Here is a 16,551-nt window from a genome sequence, read left to right on the forward strand (position 1 = left end):
GGATTAGAACTGGTGCCCATATGGGATCCTGGCACGTGCGAGGCGAGGCCTTCAGCCACTAGGCTACTGTGCCGGGCCCCTCCCTTTTTTTCTTTGAATAGTCCCATTCTCAGAGAATTTTAAAGGATTTTATTAACCCTGTGCAAATTGAAAACTTTTTTTTTTTAGTAATACTCATTTAGTTATTTTAATTCAATTAATTTAGGGTTATGAGTGTCTCCTGCTTTTGAAGCGTGATATGATTCCTCTGAAAACAGGAAGGCATGGACACTGTGGTACAGTAGATACTCTGAGAACTGAAGCTGGACTATGGTCCACATGCAAAGAAAGTGCTCTGAAAGCATCAGGGAGGAAGTGATGGTGAAGATTAACACTTAGCCTCACCAAAGAATTGGCACTTAAATTGCATCTTATAGTTTGAATAGAATTTAGAGTCAGAAGGGGGCGTTGTAAGCTGGGAGAAGGCTGTTGCTCTCCTGGAGTGCCGTGCGCTGGCGTGGGAGTTGACATGGACCATCCTCCCCAGCCATGCTATCTCCTTTCTCTGCATGCAGTTCTCACTCTGTGGTCTCCGTTTCCTCAGATCTGACTCAGGTCCCCTGTTCTTTGTAAGGCATTTTCCAGTGATTCTAATGTACTTGCCCCATTCTCAAATCCTCTGTCACGTGCTATTTACACATCTCATCATTTTACCAACCCTGTATTGTTGTAGTTTCCTTTATACAAAGGCAGGGAATATAGCTTTTTTTTTAACACAACTCCATCTTTATTGCACTTATTCTATAAAACTGAATTTAATTTTCAGGAGTTGATGATGGAGCTGGACAAGAAACAGGATGTATTTCGGTCTCTTCAGGATACAGCAGAACAGCTGTCACTTGAGAATCACCCAGCCAAGCAGACAGTGGAGGTATGTGGCTTGAGGATGTGTGAAGGTCAGAAGCTTCAAGGTGGTTGTTGTGAAGGTGTTCAAATCAGACCCTGTGTCTGTTCTGCTAAAAGCCTGGAGGAGTGCCCAGGATCTCTGCTCTGGGGTCTTCTCCCTTTTTCTCTGTTCCAATATCCCTCAGAAGCCTGCCATTTTGATTGCTTAAGGATGATACTAGGAGAAGCATTAGAATATACATGGACTCTTAACTTCAGGGAGAAAGGCGATGTGAACATATTTCTGCAAATAGCTATCCGCATACATCCTGCATCTAATTGTTTAATGCCTTTTCATTGAGAAGAGAAGCAGTGAAGAAACCCAGGAGGAATTTGTTTATTCCTGGGTTGTATGACCAGATCATTTAGCTACCAATGAATGTGGAAGAACCCTTTTCTTTGTAAACCATTCTAACAGAACCATGTTGGATAAGAGGCAAGCTTTCCTCAGTTTGGAAACATTGAGCAGATGCCAGTTAGATATCTCCAATGTCTCTTCTGATGATGAGTCTAGCAGTTGCATCTGAAACAGCATTGCGTCTCTGGCTGGAGCCTGCTCAGCTCATGGCCTCTCTCCGGTGCTTGGTTGCTGCAGGCTTACAGTGCTGCTGTCCAGTCCCAGTTGCAGTGGATGAAGCAGCTGTGCCTGTGTGTTGAACAGCATGTCAAAGAGAACACTGCTTACTTTCAGGTATGGCGGGCCTCTGTGTGTGTGTGTGTGTGTGTGTGTGTGTGTTTGTGAGGAGTCAGTGAAAAACACTGTATAAACTAACCACCAACAGTATCACTTCATTAGCTCAGTTTGTTCAGGGCTTAGATAAGCGCTTTTCATCTTAGCCTGTTTCAGAAATGGCTGCAGGCCATTGGCAAAGAAGCTCTGAGCTGTTTGGTTCCAAAGGGCGTGGCTCACATGTCTGACAGTTGGCTGAGGTGGCAGGATTTAAAGCCTCGTGTCTTTAGCACCCAGCAGCCTTCTTGACGGCTGCAGAGGAGAGCGAGCCCCAGTGCACAAGCACTTTTTCTGCATCACTCTTAGTCGTGTGCTGCAGGTCCACGCAAGTCACATGGCCATACCCTTTCTTCTGCATCGCAGCAAGAAAGACTGCCCTGCTTTCAGGTGTGGCTGGAAGAGGAAATCAGCTGTTACCTGTGTCATCTCTGTGGTCATTGCGTTATTGTACTAATTCATTGAAATATTTGATCACTCAGCCACCAGACTTTTCATTAACCATCCCTTCCAGCCCAGTGTGGTCACTAGCCAGAAGTCAAGAGGAAAGAATAATGATTTCTGAGGGATGAAACAGGCTACCTCGTGTGTAAGGTTAAGTCCTCCACTTGACACTTGGGTGGCCTTGGTGATGAGCTAACACTATGCAATGGTCATTCAGCTGGGCGGCATGGCAGAGGTCACCTCCCCCGTCAGCCTCTCACAGGTGCTCCAATGTATTAAGCAGAAGGTGCCCCTCCCTTACATTCCTGCAGTTCTTCAGTGATGCACGAGACCTGGAGTCATTCCTGAGGAACCTCCAAGACTCAATCAAGCGCAAATATTCCTGTGACCACAACACCAGCTTGTCCCGCCTTGAGGACCTGCTCCAGGACTCCATGGTGGGTGTTGCCTCCGTGGGGACGGTTACTTCCACGGCTGCTGTGTATATCCTTGAAAGCTCCAAGGCAGGGGCCGTGCTTTAAAAAATGAATAGCTTACCTTACTCCTTTTCCTCTCTCCCTTATTTCTTTTCTTTCCTTAAAAATGTTACTAATGAGATTTCTCTGGGTGTGTTACCAAAGTATAAGCTTAGTAATCTCCCAAAGCCACTTAAGGGTCTTTGCTTTCTTTGCATTGTCTCTGTTTCAATGCAGAAGTTGCAGTCTTGGATGAAGGTATATAGAACATTAAAAAATACCAAAAAAAAAAAAAAAAAAGAGGCTGAAGGGGATTAGCTGACATCAAATTCTTTTTTACTCTGTTATGCAAAGCAATTTTAAAAAATGAAATAATCTCAAACCATTTTCCCTCCTTTGTGATTTTTTTTCATAAGATGAAAATTGATTTTAATGAAGGCTAACATTAAAAATATTTAGATGTAATGCAGTTTTTGTCCAGTTTATGTATGCAATCATGCTAACTGAACAATAACATCCAATATTTAATCCAGATTATTTTTATTCATTTTCTCCAATAAATAATTGCTTCTGAGGTACCAGCTATAAAATCAATAGCAAAACTGTTTACGGTTGTTGAATATGTATTACACAGAATTGGCAGCATAGGGCTTAAGCTACATCTCAAATTGAGATTGAAATGTGTGTGCCGAAGGGAATTGACTTTTCCTATGTAAAAACGTGGGGAGTCTGCTCATTTCAACAGGAAAGTCTAAAGAAGAGAACTGTGGTAACTCCCAACAGTTCCTTTATTTGGTGGGTGAGATTTGGGCATTTAGACTATTTGTTGATTTGATTTTTTTATTAGCACTTTCAGCTATAGTAAATCTTATGTTTAGTGCTTCACTTGAGCAAATAATCTGTTAATTTGTTTGGCATGAAGGGTACAAGTCTGACTTTTCAGATGTTGTCTCTAAAATGTCTCTCAGCGGTACTACAAGCTTGAAGGAGAAATATAATCCTTGGCTATTATCTCCTCCCTCCCACAGAGTGTCTTCCTGTCGTAGGGTAACTCCTCTGCAGTTGTCATATCTTCTCTTCTCGAGGGCCGCTGCTCTGTTCCCTCCTCTCCAGGTCAGGGGCATCGGGTTGGCGGCGTCATCGGGGCATGGAGTCACCTGGGTCTGCTCCTCAGCTGGACCGTCAGGTTCGGGAGCATCTGTCCTGGCTTCTGGTTCTTTCCAGAAACTTTGACCACGCTGAGCACTTGATCTCTGAAGCTTGATATGTTTGGCTGTGGGTTAGAGAGAAACTGACATCTTTATTGCAAGGAAACTGAAATGGGTAGAGCAGCTCTCAGTATGGAAGTGTGGCTGCCTCCCTGATATATTCTATTCTCTCTCTTAACTAAGAAGTTAAAGTTGTATTTCTTCCAATCATGCTCCCGGGGACAGGCACAGGTAGTTTGTTTAAGCATTTCCTTTTTCTATACTTGCATATTCTTAATTCTTTAATGGCATTTCTTAACATTATTAACTCTTCACTCTCATCACATCTGCATCCATCCAAAGAAAGCCCTCTTCTGGAGACTTTTATGGCACAAAATGGGCTTGAACCATCCTGGTTGATAGACCAAGATTATCTTTTATTCTCTAATGGAATTGTAATAGATTGCTACCAATTTTGTTGTCAAGAATTTTATTAGTTTTTAAGATAATTGAGTTTGCAGAGAATTGACTGTTTCAATTTTGCATGATACCCTCTTCAAACTAGTCAAATCTACATGAATATCTCATGGCAAGATACTAAAAAAGTAAACTCTAACTCCATTTATCATGATGCTTTGGCCAACAGCATTGGTTTACAGATTGTTGGTTAAAGATATCTAATCTTTATCAAGAAAGTTTAACTCATTTTAAGAAAGTGAAATATTTGAAGTACAATTTGGGAGATAAAATTTTTAAAAGTTTAAATAATATAATTCTGGTTTCTTCTAAGCAGAAAGGTTAAGAAGTAGTTTTTACCAGAGAGAAATTGAATGCTACTAATAATATTACTATTATTATTATTGTTCTGTGAACTTTTTTGGGAAATTCTATATATGACTATGTTTTGGCAAATTAAGTTCATTTTTGCTTTTTGCATGTGGCTTTATGATTCATTGGAAAAGACACATGGAAAAAAACTGTACATTTTTTCTACAAAAAGCATTTAGTACATGTGCTTTTGTCTTTATCCTTGGCTAAATCCCAATCTAAGATGACTGCACCACGGCTGCCTAATTACTGAGAAGGGACATGCTCCTCGGGGGTGCAGTGCTCAGTTTTCTTTGTTGATTTAGTCACCCTGAGTAGTAACATTAATGTCTTTTTGTGTTTTTTTCTCATTTTGTAGGATGAAAAGGAGCAGCTTATACAGTCCAAGAGTTCCGTTGCCAGTCTTGTTGGGAGATCAAAAACCGTTGTTCAGCTAAAGCCACGCAGTCCAGACCATGTGCTGAAGAGCACCATTTCTGTTAAGGCCATCTGTGACTATCGGCAGATTGAGGTGAGCAGTTGGAAAGCGCATCTTTGGGCTCCAGCGGGAAGGAAGAGAGAAAGGGAGTCTGGTCATAAGGAAAGATCAAATTGTAGGATTTTTAATATATTCAAATCTCTGCTGTCATTCAAACCATGTAGACCTAATCTTCTCCCACCTCAGTGATTGACAGCATCATCCACCCAGGTGCCCAAGTGTTGGAGGAAATAGTACTTTGTGACACCTGGGAGATACCCTATATGCTACCTTTTCTTATTTCCCACAGCGAGTTGGACCAAATCAATACTAATCTGTAAACATCCCTTACATATTTTGTTCTTTCTGTCTGCCTTCTCCTACCCTGAGTTAGATCATAAGTTTCCCTCACTTTGATTTTGTAGCCTCCTCATTTTTTTTTTTAAGTTTTTATTTGAAAGGTAAAATTAGAGAGAGAATCTTCCATCTACTGGCTCATTCCCCAAATGATTACATCTGCTCAGTCTGAGCCAGGCTGAAGCCAGGAGCCAGGACGCTCACTTAAGTCTCCCATGTGGGTAGCAGGGACCCAAGGACTTAGGTCATCTTCTGCTGCCCACCCAGGTGCATTGGCAGGGAGCTGGATGGGAACCTGGGCAACCAGTACTCCAGCCAGCTCCCACATGAGACGGCAGCAGTGCTGGTGGCTTAACCCACTACCTCACAGCGTCAGTCCTCATTCAATGGATGGTCCTTTTTCCTACTTACAAGCATGATTGAAAACACATTTGTCCTAGGAGAAAGTCTGAATTCCTTAATGTGGCCTTCAGTTCCCTGTGTCCTGTTGTTTCCTTTGACCCTGGAAAATTGCATCTGGCACACAACATGAGTACTCTATGGCCGCAGCAGAGTGTGTGGAATACAGACCGTGTTTGCTTGCCACTCTGCCGTTTTCATCCCTCAGGGCCTAGTGCCTTGCCAGGCCCACAGCAGGCATTCAGTTACTGTTAGTAGTGCAGAAGAGTGAAGGAGTGGAAGAATGAGACTGCACTCTTGTGTGTCTCAGTTTTTCTGTCTTTGATATTGGTTACTTTCTCTCAAATGAAAATCAATGATTACAAAATGTTTGAACTTTTACAGGGTTTTCGTGGGATGATAGGAAGGGAGGATGAGGTGGAAACGTGAGACCATCAGCTTTTACTCTGATAGTTTTTGGTTTGGAGATTGCATGTGCTCTGTTACTTGACATGTAACAGGCAGTTAATGAGCAAGCTTTCTTGATTTATTTGATGTTGTTATTTTTCCTGTGTTGCGGATTTATAAAATCAAGAACTCTTATTAAATAATAACATCTTAGGTGTATTTTAAGGATTTTACAGCTTTAGCATCAGATGGGAGATAAGAGTGGGTTGTTGTTTTGCACATTAACAGTAACTTATGAATTTGTACCTTTAGATCACGATTTGCAAAAATGATGAGTGTGTGCTGGAGGACAATTCTCAGCGGACCAAATGGAAAGTGATCAGTCCCACAGGGAATGAGGCAATGGTGCCATCCGTCTGCTTCCTCATCCCCCCGCCCAATAAGGAGGCCATCGAGATGGCCAGCAGGTGAGCTGGCTCGCCATCCGTGTCTTCCTGCTGCCTCTGGATGAACCGATGCAGGGATTGGCCTGTAGTTGCCATCTCCTTGTACAGAGTGACCCAGTTGTCAAGTTATTTCTGGAAAAGAGGGACCTCCTGTTAGGGCTGGCAAAACTCATACCGTCAGCCACATAGTAGATCTTCAGTAAAGGCTATTGTTCAATTGAAGCTTATTTGGTGACACTTGTTTTTGAAAGGAAGCTGATAAATAACTTACTTTTAGAAAATCTGCTATTGTAAGAAACAGCTAGTTTTCCTTAATGTGTGTTTTATTAAAATGGTATTTAGAAGGTTGGTATATCCTAAAGCTTATCATGGAAGTAAGCAACTGCCTTCCCTCCTCAGTGTTCTTCCCAGAGCGAGCAGTTTTCAGCTCTTTTAATAGATCTGAGTTTTAACTCCCAGATTCTGAATAATTTTCCTGCTTTTTTTTTTTCCAACTTTAGAGTTTTTAACTTCTTTTTTGTAAGGTTTATTTATTTTTATTAAATGGTTAGATTTACAGAGAGAAGGAAAGACAGAGAGAAATATCTTCCATCTGCTGGTTTATTCCCCAAGCGGCCACAATGGCCAGAACTGAGCTGATCTGAAGCCAGGAGCCAGGAGCTTCTTTCAGATCTCCCACCTGGCTGCAGGGTCCCATGGACAATCTGTTCTTACCTCACTCAGGAGCTTTGTACTTCCTGCTTGTTCTAGATGTTCACCCAGTTCGTTCCTCACTTCTTCCAGTTGGTGTTGTCCCCCTTGTGGGCTGCTGTTCCCGTTCACTGCAAATATTCCTCTGTATATGCTTATCTCATCTTTACTTCTCTTCAGAACACTGAATACTGATTAATAGGTACTGTATTTATAAGGGGACCTCAAAACAGTTTATGGAAAATGTGTATTACAAAAAAACTAGGCATGGATTTTAGTTTTCTTTTTGCACCAATCTCATCAGTCCAGTTTCCCATGAACTTTTTTGAATTACATTGCATTTATTGTGTGTTTTCCTCTTATTAGAGATTTTTTTCTTGTTTTTGACTTTTAGCAAACATACACTTAAATCCATCCCTGGCACATAGTAGGTACTCAGTAAATAATTGTTGACAGAATGAATGAATGAGTAGGTGAATAAATATATAAAATATTTAAAACAAATATATAAATTGTTTTATTATCTGTAGATTTACTTTTCTGTATAGCTTTTTGTTTCCTTGAGGTAAGTTTATTTTTATTTTTATTTTTTATTATTATTTTTTTAATTGGGAAGGCTGATATACAGAGAAGAGGAGAGACAGAAAGATCTTCTGTGTGATGATTCACTCCATAAGTGACTGCAATGGATGGTACCACACCGATCCGAAGCCAGGAGCTCTTTTGGGTCTCCTATGTGGGCACAGGGTCCCAAAGCTTTGGACTGTCCTCGACTGCTTTCCCAGGCCACAGGCAGGGAGCTGGAAGGGAAGCAGGGCTGCCGGGATAGAACCGGCGCCCATATGGGATCATGGCGTGTTCAAGATGAGGACTTTAACCACTACACTATCGCGCCAGGCCCTATTTTTTTATTTTTGCTTAATTTTTTCTACATGTTGTTAATTTGTCCCCAAACTCCCCAGCCTTGTTATGGAGACATCGTTTCTCAGCATGACCAACATCCCCACCCTTTGTGTCTACGTTCTCTTGGGAACATTGTTGTTTCTGTGGACTGTTTTCTCGTGGCCTTGTCTTGCTTTCCTGGTCTGGGCCTGTCTTGTAGCCTGATTCAGTGCTGCCTCTCGGGCGTTTCACCTCCTCTTCATCTGCGATTTGCATCACCTCTGTTTGCGCCTACTGACCCCTAGTTTCCAGGTCTTATTTATTGATCTAGGCACTGGTTTCGGGGAGTACACTCTCCAGAAGTGTTAAAAATGGCTGCGAGAGGGTAAATGTTGTACCACTTAACATCTGAAATGCCTTTCTTCTCCCTTCACAATTCAATAGCCAGATACGTCATTCTTCTGGAAATTAACCTTCAGTCTGAACTTGGAAGGCTTTACCCTACTATTTCCTTGCTCCCAGCATATCTTATTGAGAGATATGATGTACTTTACATTCATTATCTTTTTCTTGTAAGAGCTTACCTAGCAGTAAAATTCAGCTTTTGTAGTGAGCAGTGCTGTTGGCTTTGAGCCCTCTACCACAGCCTTGATATTGAGGAGTTCAACACCTTTTAAATGAAAATCTGTTGATCTGGAAGCTTCTAAACTTTCTGTTTTTCTCTGATCATTTAAGGAGTGCCATAACTTTGAATGAGTTTTTTTTAGTTCATTGTGCTAATCAGTACAAACTGAAAACTCATTTTTCCAATATGGGTAAATGTTTTCTGGATTATTCAAGTTTTTCATTCTCTGTGTTTCTTTTCCTTACATTGAAGAATTCTCTTGTGTCAGGTGTTAAGACTTGTTGAACTAAATCTGTAGTCAGTTTTCTTGTATCCTGTTTTTGTATCTTTCATTTCTTGTTTAAGATGTCTTGAGCTTTTAGCTTCAACTTTAGCAAAATTTTAGTGGGATTTTTAGAGAAAGATAAACTAATGAGTGTTATGTAACTCATACCCTAGCTTCTAGTTTTCATTCTGTTCTTTATATCTCATTATCTGCTCAACTTGGAGAAATTCAAGGTAACCTGTAGGTGTGAGTATGTCTCTGTGACTTTGTGTTTTTAAATCTTAAAGAATGAGTTGGACATACCGTGCTTGAGTAAAATCTTCGCAGACGCTCCACTGCAGGTTCCTTTTGTATGTCAGATAAACTTCTTCAGTTGTTACTAATTTGTATTTCAGTGTTTTTATAAAAATAGAGGATACAGGAAATCACTATTTTTAAGCATCAGTGCCTTCTCAGCAAATGAGATTATCTTAGCTGTTCTTTTCTCTATTATTACTTTCCCTGATAATTTTCCCTCTTTAACTTGCTATAATCATTTTACATTTTCATAACATGTATAAAATTGTGAAATATGTGCTGACTTAGCTATTATAGCAAATCCAGACTGAAGGTCTCTATTTAGTTCCAAAGATCCCTCTGTTGTTAGTATTTGAGTTGCCATCGTGCTTGAAGTGGCAAGATTGGCAGCGATTCAGAACTATCAAAACCACTTGAGCAAAAATCTTGGAGCATGCCCCACATCTGGGACCTAGGGAGGGTGGGAAACTGGGTGGGGCTTCTCCCTCAGTATCCCCCTTTACCTCAGATACATGAAGGAAAGAATGTGGAAATAATAGTCTTACCCATTTTCCTGTAGCCCTTGAACCTTTTTACCCTAATTAATTATGTAAAAATTGTCAAAAATATAATTTTTTTAAAAATCTAAAAAAAAAAGTATTTGAGTTGTCTTCCTCTGCCTAACATATGGTTCTGTTCAGAAAATTCCAGTTTTCCATAGATGGTCTCTGATGTGAAGTGTAAGTGTTGAAAAGCCATAGCTAACTTCTGTGTTGTTTGTAGGGTGGAACAATCTTACCAGAAGGTGATGGCCCTTTGGCACCAGCTGCACGTTAACACCAAAAGCCTTATCTCTTGGAACTACCTTCGGAAAGACCTTGACCTTGTACAGACTTGGAGCCTAGAAAAGGTAACTGAAAAATACCCGGGCTTGCATCCTTTCATTGTTGTGAGATATCATAGAATGCAGTGCAATCAGGGATGCTATTTTTTTAAAAAGATTTATTTATTTTTATTGGAAAGGCAGACATACAGGAGGACAAGAGACAGAGGGGGATCTTCCATCCGTTGATTCACTCCCCAAGTGGTCACAGTGGCTGGAGCGGAGTTGATCTGAAACCAGGAGGCAGGAGCCCCTTCCGGGTCTCCCACACGGTTGCAGGGTCCCAAGGCTTTGGGCCGTCCTCCACTGCTTTCCCAGGCCACACGCAGGGAGCTGGATGGAAAGTGGGGCCACTGGCATTAGAAACAGTGCTCATATGGGATCCTGGCATGTGCAGGTTGAGGACTTTAGCCACTAGGCTATTGCGCCGGGACCAGGGATGCTGTTTTAAGAGTTGGGGAACCTAAGAGCTGGAAACAACAGCTTGGATTGTGAAGGAAATGTCTGATGAAATAAATAGTATCTTGTTTTTCTTGGCAAAGGGGCATGTAGTTCTAAATGTTGATCACCTGAATGAATTGAATTTATAAAAATTGACATGTTTACAATGATGTAGGTACCATTATATATATATGTTAGACTTTAATTTAAAAACAAAAACAAAAACAACAAAAGGGTATGTTCCCATTGTGTTGAAATTTCTTCTGGCCTCTTCCCACCAGCTCCGATCCTCAGCGTCAGGGGAATGCCACCAGGTCATGAAGAATCTGCAGACCCACTATGAAGATTTCCTGCAGGACAGTCGTGACTCTGTGCTCTTCTCTGTGGCTGATCGCTTGCGCTTGGAAGAGGAGGTGGAAGCTTGTAAAGCCCGCTTCCAGCACCTGATGAAGTCCATAGAAAATGGTACGTGAACTGCCAGACAAAGAGGTCAGCTCATGGAAGAAGGGCTTGTAGATACTTTAGCTGTTCTTACTAGTCAGCTTCTCACATCCTCTTGTGGATACAGTATATATGTGGGTCCTGAATATCGCTATGTAACCCGTGGGATCGGGCAGAGCATCCCTAAGCAAGGCCTTATCTGTGCAGTGTCAGTTCTTGCACCAGTGGCGCCCTCTGTCTGCCGGCAGCTCTGTTGTCATCATGTTTGCTGGTCTTTGCTGTAGATCTTACTGGTCTTCTGTGCTTGTGCTTTCACAGAAGACAAAGAGGAGACTGTGGCCAAGATGTACATCTCAGAGCTGAAAAATATCCAGCTACGCCTCGAGGAGTGTGAGCAGAGGTTGGTCAAACGGATTCAGTCTCCAGCCAGCTCTAGGACTGACAGAGACGCCCGGCAGGACAGTGCATTAAGGATTGCAGAGCAGGAGGTAAGCCCTGGGGGCAAAGTGGGTGCTGTTCCAGAATCAACTGGATGGCATATGAGTAAGGATTCTAAAATATGAGGCAAATTGATTCAATATGGTCCTGTTCAGGAATTCTTCCCTACAGCTAACAATACTGCCATTTACCAATGGAGTCAGAATTGTAGTTCCTAGCAAATTGCTGTGGAGTAGTTTCCTACACAATTGAGAAGGCAAATAGACTAGCAAATTGTTGTAAGTTTTGCATTTGTTGTTTATTTTAAAATTTATTGATAAAGTTACTCCTTCTCTGGTATCTTTATAGACATGTATTACTTTGTGCGACTTAGTTACCTTTGATCATGGGATGTAATAAATATACAAGGAAAGAAGGGAAGGATCAGGTTTTCTTGTGGGCAGCGATGTGCACTGTGGAGCAAGTCAGCCTTCCTCCTTCCTTAGTTTCCTTTCTTACAAAAATGAAGAAGATGCTTTGCAGGTCACGGAAGTGGCATACTGCATAGCATGAGCCGCCCAGGGAAGTAAGGAGCTGTGAAAACGTAGTCATGCTCCTGACGCAAAACCAGCACATAGGAGCGACGCTGTTCATTGCTGGTAGGCATGCAATGAAAAGTAAGCTCATGCATTGAAAAGTAAGCTCATGCAATGAAAATCCTTGTTTTGGCTTATTGTGCAAAGCAAAGTAAAAGGTTGACATTTAAATTAGAGAGTTCAGTGTCCGGCATGTCGTAAGATAGTAACTGGTGGGTTTCCAGATTGTCAAGCAGACAGTCGTTGATTCTTGGCTGAATCAGTTATTAGTAACACAGGTGCCAAATGCTGATTTTCTGATTCTGTTACTCTTACATTTAAAAAATTATTGTTCTGCGCAAACTGAAGGACAAGTCAGCCTGCCTTCTCTCCTCCTCTCCTTCCCTCTGTTCTTTTGTTTTATATTCGGTATAGATTCATAACTTATTACTTTATTCAGTTGTGTGTAAATTTGTTACTATCACTTTGATGCTCCAAATACAGCCAATGGGAGCCTATTCTAAGCTTTATATCCTTTTAACATGACTTATACTTCTTATCCCTTTTTTAAAGATTTATTTATTTGAAAGTCAGATATACAGAGAAGAGGAGAGACAGAGAGGAAGATCTTCCATCTGATGATTCACTTCCCAAGCAGCTGTAACAGCCAGAGCTGAGCCTAACCAAACCCTGGAGCCAGGAGCCAGAAGCCTCCTCTAGGTTTCCCATGTGGGCACAGGGTTCCAAGGATTTAGGCCGTCCTCACAAGCAGGGAGCTGGAAGGGAAGCGGGGCCAGCTGCCTGGACAGGAACCAGGGACCATTTAGGATCTCTGTGTGTTCAAGACAAGAATTTTAGCCCCTAGGCTATCGCACTGGGGCCAGTCCTTTTCTTTTTGTCAGTCTTGGAATCAGCTTTTTTTCCCCCAGGAAGTGCTGCTTTTTTTGTTTTAAGTTTTTTTAAGTTTTGATTTATTATTTTTTTTAAGATGTATTTTTTTATTTTTTATTGGAAAGTCAGATATAGAGAGAGCAGGATTTTCCATCCAATAATAGACTCCCCAGGTGGCTGTCATGGCCAGAGCTGAGCCTATCTGAAGTCAGGAGCCAGGAACTTATTCCAAATCTCCCACACAGGTGCACGGTTCCAGGGCTTTGGGCTGTCTTCAACTGTTTTCCAAACCACAAGGAGGGAGCTGGATGGGAAGCAAGGCTGCTGGGATTAGAACTGGTGCATATATGGCATCCTGGAATGTGCAAGGTGAGGACTTCAGCCACTAGGTTACTGCACCGGGCTCATGCTGCTGCTTTTTTATGAAGACTATTGTTTAGAAACCAAGATCTGGGACCCGGTGCAGTAGCCTATTGGCTAAATTCCTGCCTGCATTCCCAGGGTCCCATATGGCTACTGGTTCGTATACTGGCTGCTCCACTTCCCTTCCAGCTACCTACTTGTGGCCTGGGAAAAAAGGAGAAGACAGCCTAAAGCTTGGGACCCTGCACCTGTGAAGGGGAGCAGGAAGAAGCTCCTGACTTCAGATCAGCGTGGCACTGACTGTTGTGGCTACTTAGTGTGTGAACTAGTGGATGGAAGATCTTTCTCTCTGTCTCTCCTTCACTCTGTAAATTGACTTGCCAATAAACATAAGTATATCTTAAAAAATGAAAAGAAAGCAAGATCTGTGTGTCTGTATGCTCATTGTTGTTGTTATGTCTTTGATCAGAGGCTTGCTTAACAATGTTAAAAACATATCTACAAATATTTGCATACACACATGCTACAAATATGCATGTATTTATGCAAACTGAGAATTGCTAATTAAAAAATCTGCAATCTGTACTGCTCCAAAATCAGAAGCGTCTCGTTGCACTGTGCTGCCGCAGTCTGGCGGGTCCATGTACATATTTGGTACACACAATTATTCAAAAATCTGCATTAAGTTCTTCATTCATGTGTATGAGGTAATATGAAACGTAAGTGAGGCCTTAGTGATTTGGCATAATAAGTAAAGCCACCACTTGCAGTGCCAGTATCCCATATAGGCACTGATTTGAGTCCTGGCTGTTCCATTTCCTATTCAATCCCCTCCTAATGCACCTGGGAAAGTGGCAAAGGATGGCATAGGTGCTTGGGACCCCAGAAGAGCCTCCTGGCTGCTTCTGCCTCTGGCCTGGTCTCACCCTGGCCCTTGTGGCCGTTTGGTAAGTGAACCAACAGATGAAAGATTACTTTCTTTGTTTCTTCCTTTCTCTCTGTCTCTGTAATTCTGCCTTTGAAGTGAACAAATCTTAAACAGAAAAAAGGAGAAAAAAGTAAATGAATTTTGTGTTTAAAATTGGATTCTATCCTCTAGATGTTAAGTATTTTCAAATTCTAAAATCCAAAACTGAATCACTTATAGTCTCAAGTATTTTGGATAGCAGATATTCCAACTGTGTTTGTATTTGTATATTTACCTATGTATATCTCACATATATAAATATGTTTATTTATCAGTGTCATATATATATACAGAAATCTGCACCCATAAATTTATATATATATCTATAGCCATCTAGTTCCAAAGCCCTGACTTATTCCTTTCCAAATCTATAACTCCTTCTTCAGAGTGAAAAATTCAGCTTCATGAGCCACAGTCTATTTACTTACTCTTCAGTGCTAGCAGTTAGAAATAGTTGGAGAATTAATAATTCATATTGCTGCAATAAACAAACTTACTAAACTGGAGTTTGACGTTTATATATAATTTTTTTTATCTTTAGCTTGAAGAAAAATCTATAGTCCAAATATTATGTTTAGAAACTGTTTTGTGTGTATTCTTTTTCGCTAAGTAGTTTCCAATGTTTTGCTATTGAAAAAATAAAAAAGCACTTCTTTCCAGCTTCCTCATTCAGTTCTCTTCCCATGTTTGTTGTGTCTGTTGTTCCTGATAGCACACCCAGGAGGATTTGCAGCAGCTGAGGTCAGAACTGGATGCTTTTTCCATGAAATGCAACAGCTTTCTCCATCAATCTCCATCTGGTTCGAGTGTTCCAACTCTCCGTTCAGAACTTAATCTACTGGTGGAAAAAATGGACCGTGTCTATGGTCTTTCTACAGTCTATCTGAATAAGTAAGTGAGCTGAAGCTCTGGGCCCAAAGCGGAGTGGTGTTCCCATTGGGATGAGGAAGGCAAGGGCCTGGAATAAGTCACCAGTTATCCAAAAGGACCGTAGATCCTGAGCATTGTATTCCTGTGAACCAGCTGAGTGGCCGAGGAGTTTGTCTTGTTAGGACCATTTTGTGCCTTATTTCCATTTGGTTAGATGACTGAGAATGCTGTTTAAAAGCAGTAAGAAAAAGGAAGAGAGACAGAAGAACCAAAAGAAAGGTTTTCAGCTCAACTAGGTATTAACTCTTTAAAATCCTCCCCTTTTCTATTCATCTTCATCAATGGATCATCCTAGGTGTCTCCAGTAGATTTCTGGCCTCATATCTTTTCTCCATGAGTCTGCAACACGGGTGCACATTCTGGTACCATTTAGAACTTTATTCTGAATTGATATAAATTGGCAGCATATATACTATGCTTTCTTGCTTTTACAAACCCTACTATTATAAAATAATGGTAACAGATTTTTGCAGTTATATGTTGTAAACCTCTCTGGTACTCTATGTGATCTAGTTTTTAAAATCCATGCATTAAGGATGGTGATTTTATTCCCACAGATTAAAGACAATTGATGTTATAATGCGTAGCATGCAGGATGCTGAGCTCTTGGTTAAAGGTTATGAAATCAAGCTGAGTCAAGAAGAAGCAGTACCAGCAGATCTCTCGGCCCTGGAGTCCCATCGGTCTACGTTACGGGTTGGTTGCTCTGAGTTGCTTAGGAGGTTGATATCTTAAATGCCACTGTGGGTTAGTAAGGAAATGCAGTCTTGGGTGGCATGGTAGTGATTTAAGTTTGTATTTGGCTAGGGACAATATTTTATGAGTATATTTTAAAGGAAAAGATCTTTGATTTATTTTCCCCCAGTACATTCTAGCTTAACTGGTTATGATGAATGGTTATAATGTAAGTTTGTAATGCATATAGCTGTTAACTCATTTTATTCTCACAAGACACTCGGTAAAGTAAATAAGGTAGAGATTTTATTTTAATCTCCATTTATAAATAAGAAAACTAAGACTAAGACTGGATTAGACTTGCCTTGGTGTTATAGCTTACAGTGGTTAAGCTGGGCATCAAACACAAGTTCTTTGTACACATCTCTGTATGAGACTTCCTGCACTTCCTGTGTGCATCAGGAAAGCACAGTGTGACTTGTGGAGGCATTTCCGGCACAGATACTCATTTCTGAATTAGAAATGTACTGTGAAGTCAACTATAGGCAATATCCTTATTTCCTACCTTAGTCTGAATTGTTTTAGGCATAGAAAATAGTAAGCCTGTTTCTGTACTCAT

The 16,551-nt window shown here is 41.1% G+C and overlaps 1 protein-coding gene across 7 annotated transcripts in view; it reads left to right on the plus strand.

Annotated features, from left to right (window-relative positions):
- MACF1 (microtubule actin crosslinking factor 1) overlaps positions 1-16,551 on the plus strand; it is a 366,624-nt gene that overhangs the window by 193,796 nt on the left and 156,277 nt on the right. For all 7 annotated transcript variants that reach the window (XM_040974265.1, XM_040974263.1, XM_040974264.1 and 4 more), the window contains 10 exons: positions 806-910; positions 1,520-1,615; positions 2,407-2,532; positions 4,924-5,076; positions 6,478-6,632; positions 10,133-10,259; positions 10,955-11,138; positions 11,433-11,602; positions 15,040-15,218; positions 15,815-15,953. In XM_040974265.1, the coding sequence (XP_040830199.1) occupies positions 806-910; positions 1,520-1,615; positions 2,407-2,532; positions 4,924-5,076; positions 6,478-6,632; positions 10,133-10,259; positions 10,955-11,138; positions 11,433-11,602; positions 15,040-15,218; positions 15,815-15,953 (1,434 nt within the window). The remainder of the gene's footprint in view (positions 1-805; positions 911-1,519; positions 1,616-2,406; positions 2,533-4,923; positions 5,077-6,477; positions 6,633-10,132; positions 10,260-10,954; positions 11,139-11,432; positions 11,603-15,039; positions 15,219-15,814; positions 15,954-16,551) is intronic.

The sequence above is a fragment of the Ochotona curzoniae genome, unplaced genomic scaffold, assembly GCF_017591425.1.
Source record: "Ochotona curzoniae isolate NIBS_2020 unplaced genomic scaffold, NIBS_Ocur_1.0 contig_2404, whole genome shotgun sequence".
In the NCBI taxonomy this organism is placed as follows: domain Eukaryota; kingdom Metazoa; phylum Chordata; class Mammalia; order Lagomorpha; family Ochotonidae; genus Ochotona; species Ochotona curzoniae.